This window comes from Crinia signifera, chromosome 1, assembly GCF_055691185.1.
Source record: "Crinia signifera chromosome 1, ASM5569118v1, whole genome shotgun sequence".
Taxonomy (NCBI): domain Eukaryota; kingdom Metazoa; phylum Chordata; class Amphibia; order Anura; family Myobatrachidae; genus Crinia; species Crinia signifera.
This window is the reverse complement of record NC_139217.1, coordinates 93,121,974-93,138,566: the sequence shown is the minus strand read 5'-3', so window position 1 is coordinate 93,138,566 and position 16,593 is coordinate 93,121,974. Positions and strand designations below refer to the sequence as shown.

General features: G+C 44.6%; 1 protein-coding gene across 3 annotated transcripts in view; it reads right to left on the bottom strand.

The window, feature by feature from the left end:
* CENPU (centromere protein U) overlaps window positions 1-16,593 on the bottom strand; it is a 30,168-nt gene that overhangs the window by 955 nt on the left and 12,620 nt on the right. For 2 of the 3 annotated variants that reach the window (XM_083170322.1, XM_083170328.1), the window contains exons 5-12: window positions 10,063-10,171; window positions 9,305-9,401; window positions 8,607-8,667; window positions 7,367-7,484; window positions 6,652-6,730; window positions 5,559-5,606; window positions 4,067-4,128; window positions 900-1,056 (exon numbers count right to left, since the gene is read on the bottom strand). In XM_083170322.1, coding sequence (XP_083026448.1) covers window positions 900-1,056; window positions 4,067-4,128; window positions 5,559-5,606; window positions 6,652-6,730; window positions 7,367-7,484; window positions 8,607-8,667; window positions 9,305-9,401; window positions 10,063-10,171 — 731 coding nt within the window. The remainder of the gene's footprint in view (window positions 1-899; window positions 1,057-4,066; window positions 4,129-5,558; window positions 5,607-6,651; window positions 6,731-7,366; window positions 7,485-8,606; window positions 8,668-9,304; window positions 9,402-10,062; window positions 10,172-16,593) is intronic. The other variant, XM_083170336.1, reaches the window with a different exon arrangement.

The window sequence follows — 16,593 nt, the reverse complement described above, 5'->3', positions numbered from 1 at the left end:
ACCAATCAGGTACCAGGTGCATTAAATTTCAGTATCAACATTCTGGACATGCCGAGATTCTTGGTGCACAACTATCAGAATCGTGCATGTGGTATAAGTGACCTTCAGCTATTCATAGCCACAAATGTAAGGAGGTATAAACATATATAGATGATATAAACAATATAGATTTCTGGAGCAGAATGGACTGGAGTATAGCAGGGCACTACCACAGTTACAGCTTCACCAACAAATGCAAAGAGAAACAATCATGCAATGCAAAGTGGGCAATGACACCCAACAATCCAGCTGAAGAAGCAGACAGAAGTTCTGAATAACCACCAGGCTGCTAGGAACAAGGAATGGAGTAGTCAGGAGTCCTAGCTTCTCTCTGTGTAACTTCTTAAGCAGCATGTGGATTAAAATGGCTGCTGAGCATCTTTAGAGGTGGCGAGAGAAGAGGAGTAAGCCTGAACACCGCTATCAACTATGTTGGAAGCCTGCTTAGTGGTGGAGGAGGGGCCAACAGGATGTGCTTGCCTCCCCCCTATATACAAAAGCCCCAGGGCCACACCACTGCTGCAGTGTCTGTTCCAAGATGCTCTGGTGGTCCAGAGTGCAGAGCAGGCTACCATGGCCTGACAGTACACCCACACCACTGGTGGCCACCAGTGAAAAGCCAGGAGGATGCCGTTCCTGCTGTCCTTGCACGTCCGTCTGTGGCTATTGCGGGAAGTCCAGGAGCAGTAGAGTCCCACAGTGGAAGTCACTCACCAGTTCTGCCACCGCCTGTGTAGGCATCTAATTAAATTCACCCCATTAGGTTATATTGTAAAACATTTAACATAGCGTTCAGTTTTCATTTAAAGGTTACAGCCTCTATACTAACTAATGTTTTACAGAACCATGGGAATACTTACAGTTTGCTTAGTGTGGGGGTTTTCGAACTTGTACTTGATGTAGTCCTCCTTCAGGTGTCCAAGATTATCAAGGAAAGTTCTTGCATTCTTCAGGGCTTCCTGCTTCTCCTCCTTCTGTGAGCATTCTCTCTCCAGCTGACTCACCCTAGATTGTTTTCTAAAAGCAGAAGAAACACAGTACAGCTTTTGCATCAAACTACTACACCCCTTAGCTGGCCAAGATTGGCTCTTCGACCTCACTTTTTAAATCATGGAATGTGTTTGTTATGTAGATGCAATCTGCTCTTTTTCCAGAAAATTTAAAAAAAAGCATAAGTCTCCTTATTTGTTTCTGCATATAGGTAGTAAGTGGTGTCTTACAGGTAACCCAGACAGGTTATCATTAATTTGCAGTTATAGCATTTAATGGAAATGGCGCTCCAGGTGGCCACAATAAGATTTCAACATACTTTGGCATGTATTCAATGCCAGTGCGAGCGGCCGGCGAGGGGGTTAAACTGCGAGGATCGCAGAAAACCAGTGATCCTCGCAGTGTAACCCCCGCGCCGGCCGCTCGCACTATGCAACGTTCCGGGGGAATCCTCGCCGTCACAGAACGGCGAGGATTCCCCTAAACTGCGAGAGCCGCGGCTAGTGCAGCAAACTCGCTGTAATTAGCCTCGATTCTCGCAGCTTTTGGAGGCACATACGCCAATTCTCCCTCGCTCAAATAACGGAGCGAGGGGGAATTTGCGTATGAGGGGGTCAGTTGAATACCGACAGGGTGAGCGGTGACTGCGAGCAAAAAGTCCTGCTCGCAGTCACCGCTCGCCCACGGCATTGAATATATGCCTATGTGTCAGATATAGGGCCGGATGCACTAAGCTTCAAAAAGTGATAAAATGGAGAGTGATAAACAACCAATCAGCTCCTACCTGACATTTTTCAAACACAGTCTGTGACATGGAAGTTAGGATCTGATTGGCTGGCTGTTTAACACTCTCCATTGTATATCACTTTTGAAGCTTAGTGCATCTGGCCCATAGCCACAGATGGTATAGTGGCTGGCATCTGCACAGCACTGAGGTCATGGGTTCTCTTCTGGGAATAACTGTGTGGAGTTTGTATATTTCCTTTGGGTTTCCTCCAGGTACTCAGGTTTCCTCCCAAAATCCACAATTATACTGGTAGGTCAATTGCTTCCAAAAAAAAAAAAAATCCTAGTGTGAATTTGTACCATCTGTGATTCTACTGCTTCATTATACTGTCAGCTGCTGCTCTAGGAGTCATTTAAATAACATATCAATTTCCCACTGGGCTTTCTAGGATTTTTTTTATTTTTCTTTCAATTTGGAAATGTAAATATCCTTTTCACAGATATATTATTTAACCTGGGGGGTCTTTTGAATCTATATACAGGAGGTATAGGCGTTACATTTAAATGATGGCTTTTGAGCTGTGACAGTTTTTAGTCCAAAAACTCTCCACCCACCCCCAGTCCCTATCTGCTTCTAACTCCCTCTCTCCATATATCCAGCAAATTTGAAACAGATTAGCGTCCCTGCAGAAATTGCATTCACTTTATGTTATGACATTTTAGCACACAGAGGAATAATTTGGTCAGTCGAGTGTCACTCTAGTGGTCAGTGGTGGTACTTCCTATAGTAGAGGTGAGGAGTAGTCAGATGCTTAGCACAGTTGTAAAAATGTAGAAACGTAGGTTTACATGTATGAACTGAGCACGTTTATAAAAGTATTTTAGTATATTTGGTTTCTAAAGCTTTTATCATTTGGAGACAGAGGGGGCTATTCAATTCAGGGTCGCTGGCTGGTCGACAGCCGTGTCCCTGGCCCATTTTCGTTCGACCGCAGATCGCCAGGCACAATTCAATGACCCAAATGGCGATTGTCATGTAAACGTCCGTGAATTGTCAAGACTCGGCCGCGATCGCTTCAAATCATGGCCGAAATCGACAAAAAGGGGGCCGACTGCTTTCAATGTCGCGCACATGCTGTCGATCTGCCTTTTCAATGCTGTCGGGAAAGACAGCATTGAATAGCCTTTCCCTTGTTGAAAATAGCGGCCGAGATTGAATACCCCCCAGAATAGCTTGGTACATTCTCATTTAGGATGTTAATGTAAAGGGTGTTAATGTAAAGCACTTTCTTTGTAATACACAACAGAGTGTCTCCAGATGGCTGATAGACAATGTCTATGTCAACACCATATGGTCTAGAGATGGTGAAAAGGTCAACACAAGGTCTACATTCGTTTTTTGGGATTTTGTTTCTTCCTTTTTTTTTTTTTTGCATTATTTCATACTTTATTATCCAGCTGGGCTCCAATTGGGACCGGTAAAGGCACCTTGGCCAGAGGCATTGTATGCAAAGCAATTCACTAATCGGGGATCCATGTGCTCAGGTGTCAACATTGACAAGAAAAAATTTGAAAAACTCAAGTCAAATGTTTCAAATATTCAGATATAGCAACGCTCATCGCCGCTGCGATAGGGCTGCTAGTGTCCGCTGCTCCTTTCGGCTATATCTGTACCACACTCGGTCTCCTGTGTGTCTGCGGTCTACAGTTTTCACACAGAGAGAGCCCAGTGTCTCCAAACTCAAGCTCTCTGCCACCTACCAAGAGCAGACTGGAACTTGATGAGGGACTGGGGGGAATTCGTAGACACCAACAAGGAGGTATTGCAGCAGCATGACCACTCATCAGTTTCCAAAATTCACCATTACAATCCAGGTTTGAGCCTGACTGGTTAAATCAAATCGACTGATTTACTAATTAAGTCACCTGGGCTCAAGCATATGTATCAATAAAACCGGAACTGTAATGGCGGAGTTTCGGAAACATGGTTCTAGATGCAAATAGTCGCACTTACACTGTTTGCTGTAGGACATTTACAATTTAAAAAAATTATTTATTGTATGAAATAAAACATGGCTAGATTTATTAATCTCGGCGAAGTGATAAAGTGTCTGGTTTTTATCACCGGCCAATCAACTACCTGTAAATTTTCAAACCAAGCCTGTAACTTCACAGTTAGCAGCTGATTGGCTGGTGGGTGATAACAACCAGACACTTTATCACTTCACCGAGCTTAATAAGTCTGCCCCATAATGTCAAAGGATTTCTGACTGTATATCACTGAATGTTAAATACACACAATGTAACTTACGGAATGACTTCACCTTTCACCTCAATCAAACGTTTCCTTTTTCTGCCAATTTCTAACTGTAACTGTGGAAAATATAAAAATGCTCTCAATGGTTAGGTCTGAAAGGAGAAGTCTACAGACAGACATCTAGCACTAGGTATATACCCAAGTGTCTTAAGAAGTGTAATAGTACCTTAAATTTAGATGCAGATCCAGTGCACAAACTTTCGTACAAAGTTATTTTAATTACAATCAATGGCAGTGACCATACACATACTTAGGATAGAACGGGGGCTTGTTCACACCTCTACATATGATCTGCTTAGTGAGAATTGTAAGATGAACTCAGAAAGTGGGCAGTGGATGCCGGCTTGATTATCAAGGAAAAGCAATAGAAATAGGTGGCCATCAGCCCTATACAATCTATAGCTTTAGCACAGAGATGTATACTATGCTAGTGTTCATTCTAGCACCCGCTATCTCTGAAAACCCATGCAGTTCCTCTTCCCTGCCTGGGGTGTTGCTGTCTGCTGTGGTGTTTTTAGCACAGGTCCAAACAAAATACAAAGGCAAAAAGTCTGTCTCCTTGCGCTATAAGTGTTCCAATATGGTCTCCAAACTGTTTTTCTCTCTCCAAATCACAAATCCGAACATGCAAAACAAGAATGGAATAATACAGATATTGTAATCAACAATATTTAAAGAAGTTCTTCCTCCACAGCGTGTAGGGGAGTAGATAGGGATGGTGCTCCCAGGATTTCCAAAACGTCCCCAAAGAATCTTTTAGGGGGTCACCTCACTTGTGCAAATTTGATTAAAGTGTCTATTTTATTTAGAAGTGCCATATCGCTACCATACAGCTTTGAAGTATCCACACCTTACCCGGGTTCCATCTAGTGTGTGATATTATTGCTGTGAGGATTGTGAGTCCGCACTGTATTTTATTGGAATTAAAAGTTTTTATCTGGAAAAAAAATATTGTTGGAGTGTGTACCTGGAAAAAGATACCTTTATAGGAGTCCTCCCTACCGTTATATGTAAGCATACATGTAAGCTTATGGCTTATTTGCACGAGTGAGGTGACCCCCTAAAAGATTCTTTGGGGACGTTTTGGAAACCCTGGGAGCACCTTCCCTATCTACTCCCCTACACGCTGTGGAGGAAGAACTTCTTTAAATATTGTTGATTACAATATCTGTATTATTCCATTCTTGTTTTGCATGTTCGTATTTGCGATTTGGAGAGAGAAAAACAGTTTGGAGATCATATTGGAACACTTATAGCGCAAGGAGACTGACTTTTTGCCTTTGTATTTTGTCCATTCGGATGGTCCGGTGACCATCATATTTCTGTCTTTTGCAGCTTTAAGGTTACAGCGCCATAGGTGAAATTGTCCTTTGTTTTTTGTGTACCATATAGTCAGGTCCAAACAAAGGCTCTACTATTTGCCAGGGAAATGTGCCGACAGAGGTTAGAATGGCGTTCCCATCAGCCCACACACAATCAGATTTACCTTGGCATTTTTGCTTTTCATCTCTTGTAGTTTGTGTCCATCTTTTATCTGTGGGAAATATAGAAATCACTGGCTCACAGGAGTGCAAGCTTGAGGGACACCATCAATTTAATAGAAATACATTTTGCATTAATAAAAAAAATACTAATTGTTTTTTTACTCTGGACACTTTACAGAATTAAAACCAAGCAGACAAAAAGAAAAATCATGCGTGGTCTGCTCTATGGCCCTTATTCTGGTTCACTTGCAAATGGACAAAACCATGTGCACTGCAAGGGGGGGGGGGGGGGGGCGCAGATGTGCAGAGGGAGTTAGATTTGGGGGAGTTATTTTGTTTCTGTGCAGGGTAAATACTGACTGCTTTATTTTTACACTGCAATATAGAGCTCACTTTGAAGTAAATCCCCACCCAACCGAATTCTCTCTGCACATGTTACATCTGCCCCCCCCCCCCCTGCAGTGCACATGGTTTTGTCCATTTGAGAAGGAATTTGCCTTTATAGTGAACCAGAATAAGGGCCTATAAGCGCTACCCATCTTGTGTAGGCATGGTTTGTCAAAGGCAAACATCACCTTTTCAGTACAGCGAGGGATTGGGAACTAAAAGTGGCCCTGCTAAATTCTGTAGAAGTTAGCCGCCATGGGCAGTGCCAGAGATGCCGTGTAGCCCTGGCAGCATCACTAGATGGCAGAGATGTTCTACTGCACAGATGGAATAACAATTAATGGGGATAATGCAGTGTAATGTGCGTTGTCTGTCATGTTAGTGGTGGGGCTACAAGTCAACAAACAAAATAGACCTAACAGATAAGTCGGCCAACTGGGAACCTTCTCTACGAGATCTATGGACAATCCGCCCCTGGTTTCCGCTCACCCACTTCTATTACATATAAGAACAAGGTATGTTTGTTTTCATACAGACACAGAACTACATGTGTTACCATTTCTATTGCAGAAGGCAGTGGTCTTAGTGCTGTGATATTAGCTGGGTGGCTACAAGCTGGTTTTTCATGGATTGCAATAGATCACACTTAAAAACTATCCAGGACCATTACGGTGTATTACAGTTTATCAGAAGATCAGTTATACTTACAGATACAATTAACTGTTCCTTAAAACTGTGAAAAAAGCGATCAATTGCTCTTGCGCTGACACCGGTGTCAACAGATTCCCTAGAGAGAAAAAGCCTGTTAATTAGTTTGTTTTCCAATTGTGCTTTAATACTGCATTACCATCTGGGAATATTCATTATGAATTCATCCCTTTGCCCAGAGAGAATCCAATGGGCTGCTATATATAGCCTTCTTTCCTGTGGCTCTGGTTACATTAATACAATCCATTTTCGTTAACCAACATTAAATATATGTGGAAAGGAGTGTGAGGAGGCAGGAGGACAGAACTTTATCTGGCCCTGACTGGTCCTTCAACCAAGTCCCTTTGGCTGGAGATATGATAAAAAATAGAGGAGCCATATGATAAAGTTATGGGGGAGGGGTTCCTAGGTGATAAAAAGCGCTTTGAAAAATTTAGAACCACCACTATAAATAAAATCTCGTAACCCATTCCCCATATAGAGGATACCTCTCAGAACCCCATTGAACAGTAGAGTTTTGGCTTGCAATTGTACAGTAACTGCCAATTCCCACGCTGCACTGTAAAAAAGGGTAGATACCAAGCCCAACATTAGTACATAACATATGAATAAGAGTTACGGAAGGATGTCATTAAAGATGCAATGAGACAAATGCCCTCAACATTATCAAAGGACAGAAAGGACTAGGAGTAAAATGGTTTTATAGCAAACATACCTGTAAAGCTCAACAACTTTCTTAGACTCAAAGAGTACAACATCTAGTTCAGTCAGGTCTCGGGCCGACTTAACCTCATAGTCTAGATTCCAAACCTCTGGAGGAACGACTTCCTTGTCTAAATACAAACAACATTATCCTTACAGGATCTCATAATGCGTACAGAAGTGGAGGGCAATTACTATGTAGAATTGTATAAGAATTTTTATTTTTGTTTTTGTTTTTTTTGTAACTGATTATTTTCCAAGGCCAAAATGAGAAACAGACCATGTGGTAAAGGAGAAGGCTCCTTACCCCTAATTAACCCCTTCTCCATCCTGAACAGAGGTTTTCATATAGCATTCATGTATAGAAGTGGTAAAAACCAAGTAACCATGTTAAGAAAACAAAGATTAGGGCAGACATGACCATTTGCCCCATTTGACTATGGATAGAAGTTCCGATTACATATGAAGGAAGTCTAGTAAGAAGAATGTGAGGGGACACGACCATGCCTACAGTTTCTTATATATGTGAGCACATGGGGAATGTGCATACCTAAACTCTCATGCTTTCCCATGTTCTACAATACAAGTTGTGTTGATTGGGAAGACTTCCCTGGAATCCCCTCTTACATAAGTTAATGAAAAAGATCTGGGGAGTGCGGAAGACTAATGTACTTATAGAGATCCAGGGCGAGATTCTTTAAGCTAAAAATGCGGTAAAAATCCCGTTATCCGGGTTTTTACCGCATTTTGGGATGCACTAAGCATCCCTGCCGGCTTATCGCGGCAGGGGGCATCGGCAGAAAAATCTGGCGATGCCCCATAGAAGCCTATGGGCTTCTAACGTGACACCCCGCCGCCCTGCACCGACCCATCGCCGCCCTGCACCTGTGATCTCCTCCTCCCTGCACTGATCCTCTACCGGGTGCAGGGAGGAGGAGAGCCAGCCCCCCCCACAGCAGCCAGGTAAGGAAGGGAGGGGGGGGGGCACCGGGTCCCGATGGGACCCGCTGACTCGCCGCTAAGGACAGCTCTTAATGCAAGAGCTGTCCTTTGCCATAATTATCGCATATGTTAGTGCATATGCGATAATTATGAATGCGATGGGCGGCGATAGGGGCGGAGCTGGGGTGCGGATGTTAGAACATCCACCCCATAGACAGACATATAGGTATTGAAAAGAAAAAAAAGTTTTGTGTATAGCTTCAAAGGACAAATGAACATACAGCGGGATTTATTGGATTTAAAGCATTTACCGGTTTTGCTTGAGGTATTCAGGTTTCTTCCTTGGGGATTTGCCTTCTTGGCAGATTCCTGCTGGACATTGTACACAGAGCTATAAGTCAGATGCATGAAGAATTATGTGCACAGCAGAGCCCTATAGGACACCCACAATGCCTTATATTTCAATATTTAGAAACAACAATAGTTTGCCCTTCGCAATAAAGCACTTGTCATATAGCTCATGTTCGGCCAAGGTATTAGGACTTTATGATAGATGATTACTGTTCTATATTTAGTGCAGTTTACAGTGTGTTCTGAAAACAAATTTGTAATGCTCCATATACACTACCCAATAAAATATAAAAAAAATATATCACTCAGAAAGGCCCAAAAATAAAAAAATAAAAATTGTACTGTGTATGCTCAATACCCTTAACGATGCGAGCTCCCTGTGTATAGTTAATTACTCCTCCCATCCACTGAACAATATCGGTTAGTGTGTATGCACTCTCGTTTGACCAGCGACAGCACCGATATAGTTAACTATTTTGGCAAGTGTGTACGGGACTTAAGAACTATTTGATGATAAGGGGAAAAACATATTTTAACTATATAATGGTCCTGTATTAACATAACTACTTGTTTACATTATGAACATGCATCGAGGAAACTCAAACAAGAACACAGAGTAAAGTATATAGCTTGGACATAGAAGTTGGACAACACACACCCTCTGTGACTTGTCTGCTACAGCACCAGGTTTGGTTGCGCTGCGCTTAGGAGTGGCCACACTTTGGCTTTTCAATGCAGCTTCATTCTGTCTTATACTGAAACATAAAAAGAAAAGGTTTAATCAGTATCAAATATCTACAGGAGACCACATCCTAAATATTAAATCTTTCACCAAAACATACCGCTTAGCTTTAATCTGCGGAAACACCATACGAATATATAAAAATTAGTATTCAGACTTTTCCACCAAATAGTACTCACTTTTCTAATGCTAATAGTTTTTTCTTTACAGAATTCAGATTTTAAATCCCAAACAGTATCTGTTTGTGCTGGGACTCAGCATAGTGTAGAGGAGCAGGACCAGATAGGGATCAAGAGAACACCCAAAACAAAAGGAGGGTGGGAGGAAAAATATGACTTTCTAAAATGACATTATAATAAATGCAACTGTTTTTATGGGACCCCAGCAAGTTACAGCAGAAGGTCATCACATCACATGTGTGGTCAGCAGGTGCATGGCAGCATTGTGGAGGCACAAAATTATGCAAACAGATTTTTCAGACTTCTTGAATCAAGGACTGAGATTAGAAATGGTCAGCAACATGGAGTCGTGACCCCATGCTGAGAAGGTCAAGACCCACTTTGGGGTCAGGACCCACAGTTGGAGAACTGCTGATCTAGAGAATCCATGAGTCTGACTGCGCAAGCTTTCATCCACCATTGTAGCCTTTTCAACCAAATGCAAGGGAATCTTACCTTCTCTCCTGGCTTACAGGTGGTGGCATTGGCGATAACTGCCTTGCAGACAAGTGCTCAGGATCCAGGGACTCATCCTCATAGACAGCAGTACTATGAAGTGGTGGATCTATGGTGGGTGGACAAACAAGAACTAAAATAACCATAAAATGTGGTAATCAGAGATATAACAATGTCCAACACTGTCCTTTAATTACAGTTTGAGTATCCCTTATCCGTTATCGAAATTATTCCGAAAACCATAGTCTCCAAAATGTACTTTTATTTTGTTGCTAAAAACCTGCTGGCTACATCTGTAACTGGCACTACTGGGGAAATGATAGGTAACTGGCACTACTGGGGAAATGATAGGTAACTGGCACTAAATATAAGCACGGAAATGATTGCTTGGTAATTCAGTAACTGCGATAGTACACAAACTTTGTTTCAAGTCTTAAAAAACCTTGTTTCATGCACAAATAAAATATATGTGTCTATTTCAAGTGGTTAATGTGTTTATACAACATAAATGCAAGATCCCTTTTTGCAATATAAAATTTTTCCAACATACAGAATAATCCATTATCCAAAATTCTTCTGGTCCCGAGCATTTTGGATAAGTGATACTCAACCTGTATTAAGTAGTGTAACACGGCTTTCAGATCGCTAAGCCAGGTTGGACCCAGGATTTTGATCCCGGGGATGAACCTTTCACACAAAACCTGGGTGGCCCATTATACAAAGGGCCACCCTGGTTTTAACCTCCTTATAACCCCCGTTTAACTGCCAGGTTGGTCCACACAGGTTATTCAGTTTGGTGCATTCACACCACACCTTGACTTGGGACATAGGTGCAATCTGAAAAAGGTATCAGTAAACCCATTACACCACTAACATGATACAATTATTTCTGTATATACTGTATACCCTTGAAAAAGACTTTAGATAGTTAAAACACGTGTCGGACGTGTAGAGCTAGGGTCAATGTCTGCTTGCAAATGTATTCATACTTATGCTATAATTATGCAGTGATCTCAAGTAATGTTATAATTTAAGGAGGGAGACTGCCGATCGATAAGGGCAGAAAACCCCTACCAGCAATATAGCATGAGAATGAGAAAGAAGCTAATTAGCCTTTAACCCCTTCCCGACATTTGACGTATATATACACGTCATGGCCGGGATGTACTTCCCGACACATGACGTATATATACACGTCATGACTTTAAACTGTCCCCGCGTCTATAGACGCGGTGACAGTTTAAACATGTCTGCTGTCCCTGACAGCAGACATGTCCCTGCATGCCCAGGGGGGGCGGCGATGCCTCCCCCCGTCGGCGATCGCTGTGATTGGCTGTTCAATGTGAACAGCCAGTCGCAGCGTTTTCCTGTGTTACCGGCGAATCAGACGCTCGGTAACACAGGTGTCAATCACCGTCGGGTGTGAGAGGGTATGAGGGGGTCACCGGTGATGACCACACCTCACCCCACCTCACCCCACCTGCCCCCAAGGCTGTGATTGGTCCGTCGGACCGACGGACCAATCACAGCCAAGGCGCGTCATTTAAACTAACGGTGACTGCGCTGCAGACGCCATTCCGGTCTGGAATTGCGTGCAGAGCGGTCACCGACCAATCTGTCGTGATATACATACCTGATCCTTGCCTGATACTTACCTGATCACCGCTGGTAGCGTGCTGCCAGCAGCTGGATGCTTCCTGGATCTTGTGACTTTCTGTGTGCTTCTGCTGCTGCAGTGTCATAGAGTCACAGATCGTGAGAGAGAGTGACAGAGAGTGATAGAGAGTGCTATATTTTGTGTCTGCTGCACGCCTTTTGTGCTGATCAGTAGATCTGTGCTGATCAGCAACTTTTTTTTTTTTTTTATATATATATATATATATATATATATATATATATATACATATACATATACATATATATATATATATATATATATATATATATATATATATATATATATATATATATATATATATATATATATATATATATATATATATACTAGGTGATTCATCGCGCCCTACGGGCGCTCTTCACACCGTCGTAAGGGGCTGCGCCCCCTTAATTTGTGAACATTTGTATATGAGAAATATGGTTAGAATTGTATGAAAGATGCCCTGTATTGCAACTTAGGTGTCCGCGAATCGCGGGAGGGGGGTCGCGGAGGGTGCCGCGAATTGCAGGAGGGGGGGTCGCGGGGGGTGCCGCGAATTGCAGGAGGGGGGGGTTGTGGGGGGTGGATGCTGCGAATCGCGGGAGGGGAGGGATTGCAGAGAATCATGGTAAGGGGGGTCGCGGGGGGTGTGCCGTGAATCACGGGAGGGGGGGTCACGGGGTGGGATGCTGAGAATCGCGGGGGTGTGTGTGTGTGCCGTGAATCGCGGGAGTGGGGGTTGCGGGGGGGTGGGGGGGGTGACGCGAATCGCCACAAGAAAAAATCAACACAGAAAGGTCAACACATGTAAATGTTGACATAAGTGTGGCACTTCATTGGTGTCCATGTCGACACATGAGAATGAATATGAAAACATTCAAAAAATGAAAAAAAAAAACTTCAAAAACTCATGTCAACCTTTTTCATTGTCGACCATAGCCATGTCAGTGTTTTCCATGTGCAATTTAATTCTGGAGCTGCCGCGAATCGCGGGGGGGTGCCGCGAATTGCGGGAGGGGGGGTCGCGGGGGTGGGTGCCGCGAATCGCAGGAGGGGGGGTTACGGGGCGGGGGTTGCGGCGAATCATGGGAGGGGGGGGGTCGCGGGGGTGTGCCGTGAATCACGGGAGGGGGGGTCACGGGGTGGGGTGCCGAGAATCGCGGGGGAGGTGTGTGTGTGTGTGCCGTGAATCGCGGGATTGGGGGTTGTGGGGGGTGGGGGGGGGGTGTGACGCAAATCGCCACAAGAAAAATTCAACACAGAAAGGTCAACACATGTAAATGTTGACATAAGTGTGGCACTTCATTGGTGTCCATGTCGACACATGAGAATGAATATGAAAATATTCAAAAAATGAAAAAAAAAAAACTTCAAAAACTCATGTCAACCATTTTCATTGTCGACCATAGCCATGTCAGTGTTTTCCATGTGCAATTTAATTCTGGAGCTGCCGCGAATCACGGGGGGTGCCGCGAATTGCGGGAGGGGGGGGGGGGTCACGGGGTTGGGTGCCACGAATCGCGGGAGGGCGGGGTTCACAGGGGTTCCGGTGGGGGGTTGCCGCGAATTGCGGGAGGTGGGGGGTCACGGGGGGTGCCGCGAATCGCGGGAGGGGGGGTTGCGGGGGGGTGTGACGCGAATCGCCACAAGAAAAAATCAACACAGAAAGGTCAACACATGTAAATGTTGACATAAGTGTGCCACTTCATTGGTGTCCATGTTGACACATGACAATGAATATGAAAACATTCAAAAAATTAAATAAATCTTCAAAAACTCATGTCAACCTTTTTCATTGTCGACCATAGCCGTGCCAGTGTTTTGCATGTGCCATTTAATCCTGGGGCTGCCGCGAATCGCGGGGGGTGCCGCGATTTGCGGGAGGGGGGGGGGTTGCGGGGGGTGGGTGCCGCGAATCGCGGGAGAGCGGGGTTCATGGGGGTTCCGGTGGGGGGTTGCCGCGAATTGCGGGAGGGGGGGGGTCGCGTGGGGGGTGCCGGGAATCGCCGGAGGGGGGGTTGCGGGGGGTGTGACGCGAATCGCCACAAGAAAAAAATCAACACAGAAAGGTGAACACATGTAAATGTTGACATAAGTGTGGCACTTCATTGGTGTCCATGTCGACACATGAGAGTGAATATGAAAATATTCAAAAAATGACAAAAAAATGACAAAAACTCATGTCAACCTTTTTCATTGTCGACCATAGCCATGTCAGTGTTTTCCATGTGCAATTTTAATCTGGAGCTGCCGCGAATCATGGGGGGGGGTGCCGCGAATTGCGGGAGGGGGGGTCGCGGGGGTGGGTGCCGCGAATCGCGGGAGGGCGGGGTTCACAGGGGTTCCGGTGGGGGGTTGCCGCGAATTGCGGGAGGTGGGGGGTCACGGGGGGTGCCGCGAATCGCAGGAGTGGGGGTTACGGGGGGGTGTGACGCGAATCGCCACAAGAAAAAATCAACACAGAAAGGTCAACACATGTAAATGTTGACATAAGTGTGCCACTTCATTGGTGTCCATGTCGACACATGACAATGAATATGAAAAAATTAAAAAAATTAAAAATACAGAAAGGTCAACACATGTAAATGTTGACATAAGTGTGCCACTTCATTGGTGTCCATGTCGACACATGACAATGAATATGAAAAAATTAAAAAAATTAAAAATAAATCTTCAAAAAGTCATGTCAACCTTTTTCATTGTCGACCATAGCCATGTCAGTGTTTTGCATGTGCCATTTAATCCTGGGGCTGCTGCGAATTGCGGGGGGGGGGGGTGCCGCGAATCGCAGGAGGGGGGTCGCAGGGGGGGTGCCGCCAATCGTGCAAGGGGGGGTCGCGGGGGGGTTCTTTTTGCCGCGAATCGCGGGAGGGAGGTCGCGGGGGGGTGTTTTTTCCGCGAATCGGGGGGGTCACGGGGGAGGGTTTGCCGCGATTCGCGGGAGGGGGGGTCGCGGGGTGGTGGTTATGCCGCGAATTGCGGGAGGGGTCGTGGGGGGGTTCGTTTTGCAGCGAATCGTGGGAGGGGGGGTCGCGGGGGTGTTTTTGCTGCGAATCGCGGTAGGGGGGGTCGCGGGGGAGCGGGTGTTTTTGCCGCGAATCGCGGGAGGGGGGGGCGCGCGGGGGGGGGGAGGTTTTGCCGCAAATCGCGGGAGGGGGGCGCTCACCTGGTGGCTGTGGAGTAGCAGTGCTGGGCAACATGGGAAGGCAGTGGGTGTCTGGCACTGTCTGTGGGCTCACTGGGCTGGTTCTCTGTCACATACCTCCCAACATGACCCTTTCCAGGAGGGACACAATGCTCTGTTTCTAGACTTCCCCTTAATGTATGATTGCCATCACCTGTTTTAAACAGGTTAATTTCTCAGAAAGGTGTTCAGCACAGATGAAGGCAATCACACATTAAGAGGAAAGTCCAGGAACAGAGCGTTATAGACACAGACACCCACTTTGAGTGACAGATGTAGCCAAATATATAGGAGATATATATATATATATATATATATATATATATATATATATATACCTGTCAGTTGCACCAAAGGTTGTGCTGCCTGTGCAACTGACTGCTGCCCCCCCTTTTGTGCTGATCAGTTTAAATTAAATAACTGATCAGCAACTTTTTGGGGGTCCAGGGTTTTTTTTTTATATATACCCTGTCAGGTTGCACCCACAGTGGAGAGTGCAGTGGGGTTTTTGTTTTTACACCCACGTTGCTTTTGTGGGTGTCCTGTGGCCGCTGATCAGTGACGTACATCACTGAACAGCATTTTTGGCACAGGGTTGATATCATTTTTTTTCTGCAGTTTTTTTAAATTGTTTTTTTTTTGGAGAGTGCTGTGGTTTATTTTTTTTTTAAATTGTTTTTACACCCACGTTGCTTTTGTGGGTGTCCTGTTGCCTTTGAGCGCTGTTCAGTGACGGACGTTACTGACCAACATCTGTGCTCAATTTTTGGCGCAGGACCTTTTTTTTTTTTTTTTTTTAACTCCTTCAAATTTTTTTTTTTTTTTATTGGGATCAAATTCCTGTATAAAGTATTTTTTTTTCTGCACTACATACACACTACATACCCCCCGTGTTGAAATAAAGTTTGTACCCCCCCCCTACACTATACACGTGTTGAAACATTACACTTACAGAAACACAAAAATAAAAATGGCATCCCAAATGTCATCCTAAATGTCATCCCAGTCATCCAGAAGAATGTATTCAGCGGAGGAGGCATATGCCATGCTTGCCTCTGACTCTGACACAGCCAGTGATGCAAGCGGGGAATTTGAAGGATTCGTCTTAAGCTCCTCTTCCTCCTCTAGTGATGAGGGACCCCCTCAAAGATGCCCCCGTAGAGCAGCTGAGACCCCCCCCAAATGATTGATCCCGTATGGACCCCACCACCAGACAATTTTGAGCCCCAGGTTCCTGAGTTTTTGGCCATCCCAGGAATCCAATTTGATTCAACAGGTCTCAGAGAAATTGACTTTCAAATTATTTTTCTCTGATGATTTTATAAATTTAATGGTGGACCAAAGTAATTTATATGCCCAGCAGTTTATTGCTCAAAACCCCACGTCATCATTTGCTAGGTGGACCCCTGTAGATGCAGTAGAGATGATGACATTTTGGGGTCTGGTGTTACATATGGGCATAGTAAAAAAGCCAGAAATTAGGCAATATTGGAGTACAGATGTTCTGTACAGCACCCCATTTTACCGTATGGCCATGATTCGGACTCGTTTTGAGACAATCCTTAAATTTTTACATTACACCGATAATGCACAGTGCCCACCCAGAGATGATCCCACCTTTGACCGGCTATTCAAAGTCAGGCCGGTCATTGATCATTTCAGTGCCAAATTTGCAGAGATGTACATCCCT